The 16118-nt window shown below is 49.4% G+C and overlaps 1 protein-coding gene across 14 annotated transcripts in view; it reads right to left on the bottom strand.

Moving 5' to 3' along the window:
- Positions 1-673: 673 nt before the first annotated feature.
- Positions 674-16118, bottom strand: part of XRRA1 (X-ray radiation resistance associated 1) — a 90214-nt gene continuing 74769 nt past the window's right edge. For 12 of the 14 annotated variants that reach the window (XM_057749947.1, XM_057749951.1, XM_057749944.1 and 9 more), the window contains 7 exons: positions 9751-9844; positions 8885-9000; positions 5811-6155; positions 2702-2900; positions 1860-1975; positions 1543-1648; positions 674-1146 (listed from right to left, as the gene is read on the bottom strand). In XM_057749947.1, coding sequence (XP_057605930.1) covers positions 893-1146; positions 1543-1648; positions 1860-1975; positions 2702-2900; positions 5811-6155; positions 8885-9000; positions 9751-9844 — 1230 coding nt within the window. In that variant the 3' untranslated portion in view covers positions 674-892. The remainder of the gene's footprint in view (positions 1147-1542; positions 1649-1859; positions 1976-2701; positions 2901-5810; positions 6156-8884; positions 9001-9750; positions 9845-16118) is intronic. The other 2 variants (XM_057749948.1, XM_057749949.1) reach the window with 2 other exon arrangements.

The raw sequence follows: 16118 nt of genomic DNA on the forward strand, positions 1-16118 counted from the left end.
CCCCTCCTCTGTAGTAGGTGCTGACTACTGTGCATTCACAAGAATAGGGCAACCTCATAGGTTGCCTTGGCCAGAACTAGCTTACTTACCCCTGAGTCCAGGTTGACTTTGCACAGTCCCAGAGTCTATTTTAGAGCCACATCACATTATATTTGCATATGGGACTTCAGTTTATGTCCTGGATTAGAAGACCTTGGGAAACTCCATGTAAGCCCTCCCCTCAACTTGTCCCAACTTTGTGGTCTGGCCAACTAATAAGGAAGTTCCCAGTCCTCTCTTCTCCCTCCCCACATTTGCCCTCACAGTGGAAAAAGCTGCCCAACAGAGAAAGCCGAGAGGCTTTCAGGATCTTAGGGGCCTCAGTTTTGCACCCACCCTGCTCCCAACACACACACACACACACACACACACACACTCTCTCTCTCTCCTGGCTGTGAGCAAGTTAGTCACCAACTTCTCTGAGCCTTAGGTTCTGTGCTGTTTCTCTGTTTCATCAACCTCGTTTTCTGTCCTAGTGCTTATCCCAGCTCTGTGGGATAACACAGTGTTATCACTCTGTGTGACTCAGGCAGGTTTCCCATAGGACTAGGGATGCACATCAGCTGGGGTTTCTTTCCCCAGTGCGACAACCTGGCCCAGGCTCCAAAAAGGAATGAAGGCTCTCTTGCTCTATGCACCCACTCTTTATTGCTGTTGGGCCAGGTGCCGGTTCCTGCCCAGCCCAGCCCAGGGAGGGGAGGTCCTGATGAGCTCCCCACTCTCTGCGGCCAGCGAGCGAGGCTGAGCAGAGCTTGGAGGCCCGCATCTGTCCCAAGGAGTGGTCAAGGGCGTGGCGCCTTCATGGAGGGTGTGGGGCGCAGGCTGAGTGGCGCACATGGCCCTGTGCACAGCCCTAGCCTTTCGAGTCACTGGCTGTGGGCTCCTGGCAGAACTCATCCATGAACTCAAGGAAGCGCCCGAACTTAGGCTGGCCCTCGCTCAGTGCTGGGCGGACCTGGGGTGGCGCTGTGGCCCCAAACACCGTCCGCAGCGAGCAGCGCACCAGTCGCCGGTAGCGTGCACGAAACTCCTTCAGCAGCCTTTTGGCCTCCAGGTACTGCTTCTGGTTCACCAGCCGCTGCTCTGTCCGCTGGCGCAGGACAGCTCCTGCAGGGAGAAAAGCCAGGAGGGGCACCAAGGTCACCCTGGGTCCCACCTAGCCCAAAGCAGCGGGGACTGGGTCCAGAGCCCCCTGGAAAGTGGGATGGGGTGGGAACAGGATGTTAATTAAGGGCCTGAAAATGGCCTCTCCAGCTTGGGCACTAGAAAGCCAGATGTATGCCCTTCTGATTCTGTCTCAAGCCGTTGGTAACATGCTGTGTGACTTCAGGCAACTCTCTGCCTCCCTCAGGCCTCAGTTTCTCCATCTGCACACAGGAAGGTCTGGGGCAGATGCTAAGGGCCCTTCCTGCTCCAACACAAGCCCTTTGCCTTATACCAGCAGGTAAGTAAACTTTTAGATCTTGGATCCTGGCAGATGAGGACTGGGGGCCAGAGCCATACCTAGTGGCGCCTCTGTCATGTTCCGGGGGTCCCGCATGCGAATGAGGATGTCATCCAGCAGCTGGGCTTGCGTCTTCCGTGGGGGTGGAATAGGGATCCTCTGGGTCTGATGGGAGGTGAGAGAGCAGAGTGTTATCCCAGTCTTATGCTCAGACTTTCATGGCCTCACTCCCTCATACAGTCACAATGACAGGCAGGGGAGAACTTGGGGGCACTAGGGAATAACATGGCTCTTTGAAGGTCCCAAGGTGACAGCCACCTCTGTACCTGTGGGGTCCTGACAGGCAGTTCACATATACAGTGTGGTGAAGGTTTACCCGTTTCTCCTTGGGAACATAGTGTTTCTGAAGAGGGTCCAGCCTGGGCTTGCAGGAGCGGTACACAAGTGGGTGTTTCAACATGTGCTGCAAGGCCTGTGCATTCTTCTGGATTCCTAGGGCAAAAAGGCAAGGTCAGGGCATAGCCCCCTCCTCCTGGATGCCTCCCCTAATTTCTTCATTCCCCATTTCATAGCAGCCCTGAGTAAAAGGATGAGGGGCTCGAAGAAGAAAACACTGTTCCCATATTCTGCCCTGACCTGTTCTGGTGCCAGAAGTTCCATTATTGATTCAGTGAATACTTGTTTCCTATGTGCACAGATCCTAATGGAAAAACAGCACAGGAGTGGGGAAAGGGAGTGACCCCAGGTAACCCATTAACTGTAGAGACTGACACCCGACAGAGCACAGCTGAGCACCAGTACAGATAACACATCCGTCTGAAATCAGGGGTCAGAGAAGGTATTGTCTCCCTTGTCTCAAACCAAATAGGGAGGATTTGGGGTGTTCACTTTGGAGGGCCTTGGGAATCTGACCAGTCTGGGTGTTTGTTCATCAAACCCTTCTTGGAAAGACTTTTCAAACCAAAGCAGTTGGGTCCAGACTGGCTGGAATCTCTGAACAGCTGTGGTTCCCCAAGAGCCAGTGAAGGTCCAGGTCCAGGCCAGGGGTCCTGACAAGTAGGGCCTCAAACCAGGACACCCTCAGGGACCTTCTGACAGACATTCAGACAGAAGATAGCACCCTGGCCTGGAAAAGTGGCTTGGCACCAGCCTTGGCTTTGCCCTGACTTGCTCTGGGCTATGGAGAGGGCCCCTCGCCCTGGAGCCATTCTCACATACCTTTCGGCTCAGTGAAGGCCGGATCAGGCTTGGCTGTCAGCAGCTCCTTGTAGCCATGGCACTTCCTGGGGAAGGAGGCAGATGGGAGCTTCTTCTGAGTCCTCTTCACCCCTCTGAGTTCTGTGGGTGGTGGTCTTTGGTCTTCCTCCTTTATCTCTGAATCATCCCTCTGGAAGATGGAGGAAGACAGCCCACTGACCTGTGCCCAAGCAGAGAAAGAAAATGCATTCCATTAACATTTCCGAGCTCTGTGTGGGTCCCCATGCTGGATCCTGTTAAGGGCAAGAACCAAGACTGGGGTGAGAGGAAGCAGACATGAAAGTAGACAGTTACCATACACTGTGATAAGTGCTGTAACAGAAGGGAGCACAAGGTTCTAGGTGAGCCTACAGAAAGCCCTGACCAGCCTGGGGGGCCAGGAAGCTTGCTGGAGGGATTGTTGCCTAAGCCTGAGCTAAGTCGTAACCAGGAGAGGCATCCCCAGGCGGGGGTTTGGGGGTGGTGGGGGGGGGGGCTGGTGGTGGACTGCAGGTGATGAGAAAGGAAGACTTTTGCAGGCAGGGAATAGCATGGGCAAAGCTGCATAGTTAAGAAACAGCAAACTGCATTTGCGGGGAGTAAAAAATTGGTGTGGTTGGTTGGAGGGTACCATAAAGAGATAGGCAGCTGAAGCAATAAGCAGGGCCCAGGTCAGTAAGGACCTTTAAATGCCAAGCTGAGGTCGTTTGTTTTGTTTGTATTTTCTTTATCCTCACTGTTATGGCAAGCCACGGAAGAGTTTTAAAAGGGGTGAGTGAACACTGTCTGGATTCACTTTTTAAGCCTTACCATGATGGTGTTATAAAAACATTTTTATAAAACCAGTAGGAATGTAGTTATACCCTTTATTAAACTTAAGGGGACTTCCCTGGTGGCACAGTGGTTAAAAATCCGCCTGCCAATGCAGGGGACATGGGTTCAATCCCTGCTCCAGGAAGATCCCACATGCCGCGGAGCAACTAAGCCCATGCACCACAACTATTGAGCCTGCACTCTAGAGCCCATGAGCACAACTATCGAGCCCATGTGCTGCAATTACTGAAGCCCACATGCCTAGAGCCCATGCTCTGAACAAGAGAAGCCACTGCAATGAGGAGCCCACTCGCCACAATGAAGAGTAGTCCCCGCTCACCGTAACTAGAGAAAGCCCGTGTGCAGCATCAAAGACCCAACATAGCCAATAAATAAATAAATTTATAAAAAACAAAAACAAAACTTATGGCTGACTGAAAAAGAAATAGAATATCTGGGTACACCTATAACAAGTAAAGAGATTGAATTAGTAATTTAAAAACTTTCCACAAAGAAAGGCCAAGAACCAGATGGCTTCGGTAGTGAATCCTACCAAACATTTAAAGAATTAACACCAATCCTTCACAAACACTTCCAAAAAAAGAGGAAGAGGGAACACTTATTCTCTGAAGTCAGTATTACCCTGAAACCCAAACTAGGGAAAGATATCACAAGAAAGGAAAACTACAGACCAATATCCCCATGAATACAAACACAGAAATACCCACCAAATACTAGCAAACTGAACCATCAATGTATAAAAAGGATTATATGCCATGACAAAGTGGGATTTAGCCCAGGTATGCAAAGTTGATTTGACATCTGGAAATCAATTAATGTAATATACCATATCAATAGATAAAGGACAAAAACCACATGATCGCAACAAACACAGAAAAAGCACTTGGCAGAATCTAAAACTGCTTCACGATAAAAAATACTCCACAAACTAGGAATAGAAAGAAATTTCCTTGACCTGATAAAGAGCATTTATGAAAAACCCACAATTAATCATAATTAGTGGTGAAAGACTGAACATTTGTCTGCTAAGATCAGGAGGAAAAAGACAACATTGTTTTGGAGGTTATAGCCTGGGCAATTAGGCAAGCGGGGGAAAAGACTGTTTTTTTCAATCATGGTGACTCATAATTGACTATTGCTTAGGCCACTAGGAAGCTCAAATTGCATTTTGGCAATACACCTCTATCATGAGAGCGGCAGTGCATGATGTACACATTTGAGTGACAGAATTAGCCTTACACTTCTTATTTCCTTTCCTGTCCATATCTTCCTTTTATCCAACTCTCTCAATTATATTTAGTACTTGTTTATTTATATTGTTTTGTTCCAAAAAGGTTCTGATCTAGTTCATAAAGATACTTTTATACTGTATGAATTTGTATGTCACTATAAGTCATCTGTGGAACAAGTAAGAGATGAATGGATAGAGAGATGATTTATGGATGGATGTACATCTTGGAATGATCTGGCAGACTGGAGGGGCAAGACTGGAGGCAGGAAGATCAGGGAGGAAAATGTTACAGTAAGAAGTTCAGTGAGGCCCTACCAACTCCTCCAGCCTTATAGCTCCCTTTTCCTACATGTCACCTTTCTACTGTATTTACACTGAATCATTCATGGTTCCTGTACATACCATTTCAATTTCCTTCCTCTGTACACTGCTTCACACTGTTCACTCTGCCCAGAATGTCCTTGCTGCCCAGGTCTTCACCTTGTTAACTCCTACTCAGCCTGCAAAGCTCAGCTCATTTGAACTGCTTCCAGGAAGTCCTCTTGGTCTAGGACAAAGGCATCCCTCCTTCCTCTAGGCTCCCAGCCCCTGAGTCTTCCTCAGTCTCAGCACTGACTGCATGCATCGTTCCTGTCCATCTCCCCTATCAGACTGAGGACATCTTGAGGGCAGGACCCAAGTCTCATCCATCTGTGTTCGCAGGGTTCAGATGCAACATCAGAAGTGAGGTGACAGGCAGAGGTAGCAGCAAACCCTTCCAAGAAACTGATCTGAACCAATGCCCCAGCCAAATCCCAGATGCTATCTGTGTCACAGGACCATGACTTGTCCCCATGGGTGTCCATATCAGTAGCCTTGGATCAGTGGAACTCTCAGAAGGGGCTTGCAGGCCCTGCCAAGGGTGCTGGTTTCCAGATCTGCCTTGTGCTTAGTGCCAGCTGCCTAAAGCAGTCCAGCCATTTAAGGGTTGTACAGGAACCCATGGGAGCTGGGAACAGATGGGCAGGAGACGGTGAGTCCAGGTACCTGGGTCAAGAAGATGGACTCTGTGCTCTTGGTGTCCTCATCTGATGGCTGGTCTGGGCTGAGGCGACCAGCAGCAACGTTCCAGCGGGATGTCTCTTCACTATGCTCAGTGGAGTCAGAGCAGATGGGAGGCAGTGGCACGAAGGTCCGGTGGGACAGGGGAAGGCCCTCTGGGCCCTCAATGGGCATCTCTCGCTCCACAGAAACGGTTTTGGTAGGGGGCAGCTCTTTAGTTGGCTCTGCCTCTGACTCCAGCATCTCCTTTGAGGAAGGCTTGATTGTGGTCACGGGTGGGTGATGGAGAATCAGAGGCTGCTTTGGCACCTTTGGGACTTGGGTTTTCACCTGTCATGGTAGAAGGGCTGAATTGGTTTCCTTTCTAATCAGAATCTCTCCTCCTGGACATCACCAGCCTAAGGCCAACTGGTTTGGTGGTTAAAGCACTGGGTGAGGTCTCACGGGGGAGGGAGGGGACAAAATCACACTTACTGGGCATCTACGATGTACCCTGTACATGACATGTTTTATTTACACCTCAAACTACCCAGTAAATACATGTCCTCATTTTATAAATAAGGAAACGGGGGCCCAGAGAGGTAAAATGACTTGTCCAAGGTCACAGAGTTGTTCAGTGGCAGAGGCTCCAGGCCTCATTCTGGATCCCTGGCCACAACACTCTGGTCTTCAGTAGCCTCATTCCTCTGATCAAGGTGGCCCACAGTGCCCCTGACTTTCTTCAGGGTCTCCTAGGAGGGCCTGAGGGAGATGGTCCCACATTTTCTGGAAGGCAGCAGCACCGGGTCCCTTTCAGGTTGCCAGTCCCTACACCTTACATAAAGATCCATAAGGCAAATCTTTCTCAGGGTTTAGACCCAAGGAGATAACTTCTTTCGCAGTGAACTGCCCAGCTTCCTTAATTAGCAAAAGCCTGTCATCCTTCCCCCTCCTCCTTTGCCTCATCTGCCAGGAGAGAGCCATGTGCCCAGGTTCCCGCAGCTGGGCTTACTTCTGCTTCCCCTCGCTAGTCACACGGTGGATTGTTTTTATTCCTTCTCAAAGGTATTTGGTCCACTTATATCTGTACTTTGACAGGCCATGCAGTGCAGTGGAAAGATCTCAAGCACAGTCTATCCTTTGAGCTTATAAAATGGGAGAATAGCCCCTGCCTGACTATCTTGCAGAGTTCTCCCAAATGAGATGGTGTCCACAAATGTACCTAACAAACTAGGGGGTGTGAAGGATGACTGTTTTATAAAATAGGATTCTTTTTAAGAAAATATTTCCTTTTTGAAATATGTAAAATCTCAGTGTTCAGACATGAAGCCTGAGGGACTCAGAGTCTTTTTTCAGAACCCATGCCTCCATGTCCAAAACACCAAGTGCCATTTGCTGGCTGGTGGGGAAGGGGCCACAGTTATTCCTCCCTCTCACAGGTCTGTGCTGGAGGACTGCTGGGGATGCTCCCTCTCTATCCTACCACCACTTTCCTGAGGGAAGCCTGGATAACCTGACTGGTCAGAGGCTGAGAGTCACTGGGCCCTGTGTCCCAGATGGCCTGGACTACTGATCATCAAGGGCAGACCACTTCATCTCCCATCTGTGTTCTCACACACAGAGGACTCACACGGCTTTTTGGTTGCACATTGGGTGGGTTCTGGCAGGTTCTCCATTTTCCCCCTGTCCTGTCCATGCCTAGAATGAGGGTGGGCCAGCAACGTGGTCTGTGTAGCTGAGTGAGTAAAAGGCTGTACATCCAGCCCAACTCTGCAGCACACCGGGGACATGTAAGCATCTCCAACCTGCCTGCAGACCACACCACACTCTTCAGTCTAGCCTGCACTAGAGGTTAGACGGTGTTTGCCTAGATTCACAAAGCACTGACTTCCTTCTCACCTGGCCACTGATATTTGTGTTTATCTTCTATTAGTTGGAACTGTAGCGGTGCCCCTGGACCCCAACACTACCTTTTAACAAGTAAATTATCTCACTTCTCTGAGCCTGTTTCCTTGTCTGTGGTGAGGATTACGGGGTAGTGCGTGTGCAAGTCTCAGCATGGGTGCTCTGCACGTGGGAGGCAGGATTACATACTTAGCATCCGGCTCACTCTGATTCTGCCCCTCCCCAGCTGGCTGATGGGAAGGAAGGTGGCAGGATCCTTAGAGGAGGAAACGGACAAGGAGAAAGATGACAGAAACCCTCTGAATTTCCATTTCTGGTTTTAAATGCTGCTCTGGTCCTCTGAGGGCTCAAGACAAGAGCTTGGGTGTACAGAGGCAGACTGTGGAGGGGAGTGGCCAGGGAATAACTGCACTTAACTTTTGGGATCAGCAATGCCCAGTCCAGCTTTTGGCTACAGGAAGACTAAAGGTCGGGAGGGAGAAGGATTTCACAGAAATTTCTGAAATCTTTCGGATGAAAGAGGGATTTGACTTACTTTATGGCATCCTAGAAGGCAAGTCTCAGACCACTGGCTGGGGGAGGTACTGAGGGAGCAGACCACTCTCAACATTAGGAAATGCCTCCTAAGATTCAGACAGGAGATGCGTATTCTAGGTCTGATCCAGCCATTCCTGATTGCCATCGGTGACTATAACTTGCATTGGTAGGGTTTAGGGAGTTTATAAAGTATTTTTATATCTGTTGCTTCATCCAGTCCTCTCAGCAGCTCTGAGGGGTTTTAGAGTTGGGAAGCTGAAGCTCAGAGAGTGGAAATCGTGCCCAAGTTCAGGCAGCTATGAAAAATGATGGAGCCAGACTCACACCTGGGCCTTCTGACTGATTTCTCCCCGTTTCTCCATAGAGTCTTCTCTGGACCTCAGTTTCTCTGTAAAATTAGGGGGTCAGACACAATGCCCTCCCAGGCCCCTTCCTACTCTGACTTTTGGGTCTCGTCACTCCTGAGTGTAACTGTACGTAAGAGAGCGAGGGAAAGAGAAGACAAAGCGGCTACTACAAACCTAATGGAGGGATCCCAGCATTGTGGGAGGGAGCAGCTCTGCTGCCAGGCTGGTCTGCAGGCATTAAAATAGGCTCAGCTCCCCCTGGGCTTGGGGGTCCTGTCTTCGAAGGCTTACCTTCCGAGAGTCTTTCCGAGGCATCAAAATATGATGCTTAGCCTTTACCATCTTCCTTCGAATTAAGCGGATTCCCAGCCACTCCTGGAGGAAGCTTTTTAGCAGTGGAGGGACCCCTGGAGCCATGGTGGGAAAACGAGATTACTGTTAGCTGACATTTACTGGGGGCTGCTGTGTGCCAGGCACTGTTCACGTACAGGTATAAACTTACTTAATTCTCACACCAGCCCTGGGAGGGGCTGTATTATGACCATTTGACAGGTGAGGAAACGGAGTCACGGAGAGGTTCATGAATTTGCCCAAGACAATGAAGACAGTGTAGAGCAGAGATTAGAATACCCTAGTATCACTCCAGGGCCCAGGATTCTAAAATGCCTCCAGCTGCTGCATCTTGTCCAGTGGGTTCCGCTACTGACACAGCATCTACTGCATTCAGTGTGCTCTGGGTGGGGAGGGTTCTGCAGTTCAGCCTCACACTCCTCCCCAACGGGGAAGTAGGCAGTAAGGTCACAACAGACCTGTTCCACAAAGCACAATGTCATTACAGAGCTCACACAGGATCTAGATAATTCTATAGTCCATTCCCAGCACTGCCTCTTTTTTGCTGTGTGACCTTGGGTAGATTGTGACCCTCTCTGATCCTCAGTTTCATCTACTGTGCATGGGGACAAAAATACCTGCTTCACAGGGTTGCTGTCAGGATGAGCTAGTGCAGAGCACGTGCTGTTGTTTTCTACAGCCCCCAGTGCACTATGAACCTTGTCTACCCACGATGCAGAGCAGGGCTTGGCACTAAGGTAGGGATGAGGATGCCCACATTGCCTCTTGGGGACTGGGTTCAGGGGGCAGGTTTGTGGGTACCATACCCCGTGTATGGGCCACCAGAGGGTTGTTATGAAAGATGAGCTCGCAGAGAGATGGGAAGAGAGCTACCGGCAGGATGGCATCTTCCTTTGCAATCTGTAAGGAACGCAGGAGAGCATCAGATCAATACCACCCCACACCTCTGCCCAAGTGCTTCCAGGCCCCACAATGCAGGGCTGCGTGTTTGCTAGGTCTGGGTGGGGGTGGGGCTGGGGGAGTGAGGCTGCTGGGGACAGGACTTACTGCTGCGTAGTGTTTTATCCCTGCAATTTCACCTGTTCACACCCAGAATACCTTTGCCCTCCTCTCCAAAATTCCACTATCACTGTTTCACGTTTGAAAGGTAAGAATTTTTTCCCCTTCTCCACACTGGATAGGTAGCTTATACCAAGTATTGAGGATGCTAGTGACAAAACAATAAGAACAAATGCATATAGCACTTGTCTTGCAAGGAGCCCAGAAATTTGGCAAGGCATTGACTTTGACTTCAGGATACGATTTGTCTGACACTTTACCTCCGGTCAGTGCAACCTCTATATACCCTGTCAGTCTGTCAACCGCACTGATAAGTCTCTTTCACCAAAGCCTGTTCTGGGGACTGATCTCGGGAGGGATGGGGGACAGGAGGTCAGGGGGACATACACATCTAAGGGATAAGCAGAGCCAGTAGGGTAAGGCAGGCCTCATGGCCGTCTGGGGCCCCAAGGCCACTCTATCCCTATGAGGCCAGCCTCTGAAGGGCAAAAATACACAATCCTTGTTGAGAAGAGTGGCTGGAACACCTGGGGACAACCTTGGGCAGGGTGTCTATTAGCAATGAAATAGTATCAGAGGGGCTAGGAGCTGGGCAGTGGCCTTTCAGATGCTTGGACACACTGAAAGCTGTTGAGTCAGACTTGGGAGCCACAGATAGCACTAAGGGCTGGGAGTGGGATGGTACTTCAGTCTGACTTCCTCTGGAGCCTCACCGGGCAGTACTAGATGCCCACAGGGCAATTACCTATTCATTTTCTTTCATTTTGGTTCCTTCGGTCAATAGATATTTACCGAATGACTATTTGTACCAAGCACTGGGTTGGGATTGAGCAAAAGAGATACAATTCCTATCCTCGAGGAACGGTACCTAGTGGGAAACAAGCACTGAAGGAACAGTAACACAAAGGAGTGTCAATTTACAACAGTGGTTAGTGCCACAGAAGAGGCGTATGAAGTACTCAGATGATCTGACCTAGTCACAGAGGTAAGAGAAGGCGTCCCTGAGATCTGAAGGATGGGCAGGAGGTAATCAGTGACTGCAGTGGGGGATGTAGTACGTGTTGAAGAAACCTCTGTATTAACCAAAACCATTCCCTCTACTTTCTGGGCACACAGTTAAACTGTTTCTCCTTGCCTCCTAGGCAGCTAAATGTAGGCATATGATTCAGTTCTAGCCAATGCCACCTGGGTGGAAGTGATAAATGCCGTTTCCAGGCATAGCCCATTCAAAACATCCTGCAGGATTCTCCACGTCTCTCACCACCCTCTCCTCACTCAACCATCTATCCACCCGTTGCATAAGATCCAATAAAGTACTCTTAAGGTCCTATGGGATGACAGAACCATGGCCAGAAGGGGCCTGGGTCTCTGAAGGATCATGTGGAAGGCCACCTACCAACCAGGAATATCCACAATGGATTTTGTATAAGCAAGAATTTAGCTTTTATATTCAGTTATTGACACTTCTAAGTTTGTCGCAGCAGCTAGTATTACTTACTCTAATGCAGAGAGGAAATATTTCATATAAAGAGAAGAATGTGATAAAGGTCTCACAGCAAAGAGCAGAAATGCCTCTTGGAAGGATTTAAAGAAGGCTGGTGTGACTAAAAGCAGAGAGAAAGGGTGGTTGGTGCGAAATGAGGCTGGAGATGCAAGTATGGGCCAGACCATAGGTCCTTAGAGAACCTATTAGATGAATTTTTAGAAATAGTAGAACCTAGGCTGTTGCTTCAGGATGGGGAGCCAGATGGCAGAGTAAGAGGATGTAGAGCTCACCTCCCGCAACAAATACATCAAAAATACATCTACATGTGGAACAAGTCTCATGGAAGACTAACGAAACTGGCAGAAGAATTTCTAAACAACCAAGGCTGCAAGAAGGATTCCCATGTAATCAGGCAGGATGAGAAGAAAAGCACTTGGTCAAGGATCTGGGCCCCGGGAGGGGGTACTGAGAGGAACAGGGAGATTGCGCGGGTGGACACCACCCTGGGGAGTGAGCGGGTCGAGCCACAGACAGGGGGTCCCAGTCCTGGGGTCCCACGTGGGAGGAGACAAGCCCCCTTGGGCTGCGTGGAGAAATGCTGGGACAGACAGAAAGGCTGAAGAAGCCTAGACTCCGCCTGTGAGGAGCGCGTGGGTGCTGGCTTGCCCCCAGACAGGGCGGAGAGAGGTCTGTCCGAGCAGCTGCTGCCTCCCCCGCTGCACGCCCCAGCCTGAGCTGAGTGAACACCCCAGCCCCACGCCACAGCCCGGCACTGGATCTAGGGGAGTCAGGTTCTGGGAAAAGACTCCATCTAGGGACACAGAGGTGGCCTGGGGGCCTGGAGTGCGGTCTAGGTGGGGAGGTGGTGGCCACGGTTGGCACTTATTCAGATAGCAACTCAGAACAGCCCAACTTCCTACAGCTGCGCAGAGCTTCAATTCCCGCAGTCACAACGCTGGGATCCCCTGTCCCAGCGTAGTGACGCCTCCAGCCCTGCCCACTCTGTGCCACAACCTTGCACTGGATCTGGGTCAACCATAACAGGGGAAAAGACACGACTTGGACTGTAGCTGAGGGGAGCTGCAGATGCCTATGCAGGCAGAGCACTGGACTTTCATAAGCACACAAGCCCCACTTACTTCAACACTTCCCTCCTTTGGGGCAAAGGCCCCAGCGAGGGGAGAAGGAAAAACACATACACTGAAAGGAAACAGGGCCAGCTCAAGCTGGGCCTTCAGGGCTTCTGCTCCAGCAACTAGGCAGCAGACTCCACCCCTGACAGAGTGACGGTGGCCACTGAGCAGAAAGGAAGTCCCGCCTTACATCGTGCTGGAGGCTCTAGCTAGTCTAACACCAGCCACATTTGTATCTTAGTGGCCAGCACACCCTGAGGCAAGATGTGGCTGGCATCCACATCAAATCTAGCCCTCACCCCAAAGACACTGGGCACACCCAGTCTACATATGGATGCTCCCACATAAAAACATCCATTCACGACCAGGGACTGGCCAACATGGTGGAGTAGAAAGACCCTGAGCTCACCTCCTCTCATAGGCATACCAAAATTACAACTATTTACAGAACAACCATTGATGGAAAGGACCAGAACCTAACAGAAAAGATCTTCTATGACTAGAGATATAAAGAAGGAACCACAATGAGATTGGGTAGGAAGGGTGGAGTGGCAACACAGTCAAGTCCCATAACCCTGGGTGGGCAACCCATAAAGAGAATAATTACAATTACAGAGGTTCTCCCAGAGAAGTGAGAGGTCCAAGCCCCACGCTGGGCTCCCCAGACCAGGGGTCCTGCACTGGGAAGATGAGCCCCCAGAGCATTTGGCTTTGAGGACCAGTGGGGCTTACTTTAGGGAGTGCCAGAGGGCTGGGGGAAATAGAGACTTCACTTGTAAAGGGCACACAAAAAAATCTCACACACTCTGAGACCCAGGGCAGAAGCAGTAATTTGGTAGGAGCCTGGGTCAGACCCACTTGCTGATCTTGGAGTCTCCCGGAGAGGCAGGATGCAAACGGAGCTCACCCTGGGGCTCTGGAAGCAGCCGTTTTAGGGTGCTCATTCTACCACGTGGACACTGGTGCTGGCAAGCACCATTTTAGAACCTTCCCTCTAGTTTATTAGTCCCAGGATGCAGTCCTGCCCTGGCTCAGCAGTCTGCAGACATCAGTACTGATGCCTCAGGCCAAGCAACTAACTAGGCATGGACACAGCCCTACCCACCAGCAGAGAAGCTGCCTTAAGAATCTCACAGCTGGACACAGCCCTACCCACCAGAGGGCACTAGACCTGAGGCCCTGGGAACCAGCTCCACCCACCAATGTACCGGCACCAGCCCCATAATCCCTTGGACCTAGCCCCACTCTCCAAGGATTTTTCTCTAGCCTCAGGCCCATTTCTGCCCACCAGTGGGCAGACAGCACCCATAAGAAAACCGAAGCCCCACAGTCTGCAGACATGGCCTGCCGAACAGCAAGTCAGACCCTACCCTGGGACGTGCTGGACCCTGGCCCTGCACACCAGAGAACCTGGTCTAGTGTCAGGCCCACCTTCACCCACCAGCAGGTAGACACCAGCCACAAGAAAACCACAGCCTTGCAGCCTGTGGAACCAGCCCACCCACTAGTAGGCCAGATCCTGCCCTGGAATGGCTGGGCCCTAGCCCACCCACTAGCAGGCCAACATGTGCTTCAGGATAACCCAGGCCCCACAACCCACTGTGTTAGGAATCAGCCCCACCCACCAGCAATCTGACACCACCTCTAGGACCCCTGGGCCCTACAACCAGACCCCAGGAAACAGCTGGGCTCACCAGTAGTCCAGCACTAGCCCCAGAACCTTCCTTCACCCACCAGTGGACACACAATAGACTGAGGTCTCTTGGACCCTGATTCTGCCCACCAGTAAGCTGGCCCTGAGGTACCCCAGGGTTCTGCAGTCAGCTACCCCATGACCAGGTCCTATGAACCAATGACCAGCAGCCTCCACACAAGGCAGGGTAGGGCAACCAACAGGACCAGGGGCCAACTAAGTCTAGCAGACCACCCACAAACTCAGGCCATGCACACAGTCAGCCTGCCACAACAGAAAGATCCATATAGCACTCGTGGGGGAATCCTTAGAGCATACAGCTCTGGTGATGAGAGGATAGTGTGCTGCTGGGACACACAGGACGTCTCCAACAAAAGGATACTTCTCTAAGGTCAGGATACAGAACCACCCTGCCAAATCCATAAAAATAAAAACAGCAACTTAGGCAAGATGAGGTGAAATAGGAACATGTTCCAGATGAAGAAACAAGGTAAAACCTCAGAAGAAAAACTAAGTGGAGACAGGCAATCTACCTGAGAAAGCGTTCAGTTTCAAAGAATTTGGACAAAGAATGGATGCACAGAGAGAGAAGTCAGAATATTAAACTTTATATTAGAAAATATAAAGAACAACAAAACAAAGATGAAGAGTGCAATAACTGAAATGAAAAATACAATAAGGAATCAACAGTAGACTAAGTAACACAGAGGAATGGATCAGTGAGCTGGAAGAGTAGTGGAAATCACTGCCACTGAACAGAAAAAAAAGAAGAAATAAAAAGAAATGAGGACAGTTAGAGACCTCTGGGACCACATCAAGCACACAAATATTTGCATTATAGGGATCCCAGAAGGAGAAGAGAGGAAGGCACTGAGAACATAACTGAAGATATAATAACTGAAAAATTCCCTAACCTGAGAAAAGAGACAGACATCCAAGTGCAAGAAGCACAGAGTCCCATACAGGATTAATCCAAAGATGAATACATGAAGTCACACTGTAATTAAAATGACAAAAATTAAAGATAAAGAGAGAATACTAAAAGCAGCAAGGGAAAAGCAACAAATAACATACAAGGAAACTCCTATAAGACTATCAGCTGATTTTTCAGCAGAAACTTAACAGGCAAGAAGGGAATGGCACAATATATTTAAAGTGATGAAAGGGAATAAGGCACAACCAAAAATACTCTACCCAGCAGGGCCATGCTTCAGATTGAATGGAGAAATCAAGAGATTTACATATAAGGAAAAGCTAAAAGAACTCAGCACCGCTAAACCAGCTTTATAACAAATGTTAAAGGAATTTCTCTAAGTGAAAAATAAAAGACTACAAACAGAAACAAGAAAATTATGAAATAAAAAAGCTTACCAGTAAAGGAAAACATTTAGTAAATGTAGGAAATCATCCATACTCAAAGGTGGTAGGGAGGTTAAAAGACAAAAGTAGTAAAATCATCTATGTCCAGAACAAGCAGTTAAGACATATACAAAACAATTTGATGTAAAATATGATAAGAAAAACAGTAATCATGACCTAGTATGATAGTGTAAAGACAAGATGGTAGAGTAAAAGGACTTGAGCTTACCTCCTCTCAAGAAAAGACCAAAATCACAACTAACTGCTGAACAGCCATTGAAGAAAAAGACTGGAACCTACCAAAAAGATATTCTATATCCAAAGACAAAGGAGAAGCCACAATAAGACGGTAAGAGGGACACTTTCATGAAACAATCCAATCCCATACCTGGTCGGTGGGTGACCCACAAACTGGAAAATAATTATGTTGCAGAGGTTCTCCCA

The sequence above is a fragment of the Hippopotamus amphibius genome, chromosome 9, assembly GCF_030028045.1.
Source record: "Hippopotamus amphibius kiboko isolate mHipAmp2 chromosome 9, mHipAmp2.hap2, whole genome shotgun sequence".
Lineage (NCBI taxonomy): Eukaryota > Metazoa > Chordata > Mammalia > Artiodactyla > Hippopotamidae > Hippopotamus > Hippopotamus amphibius.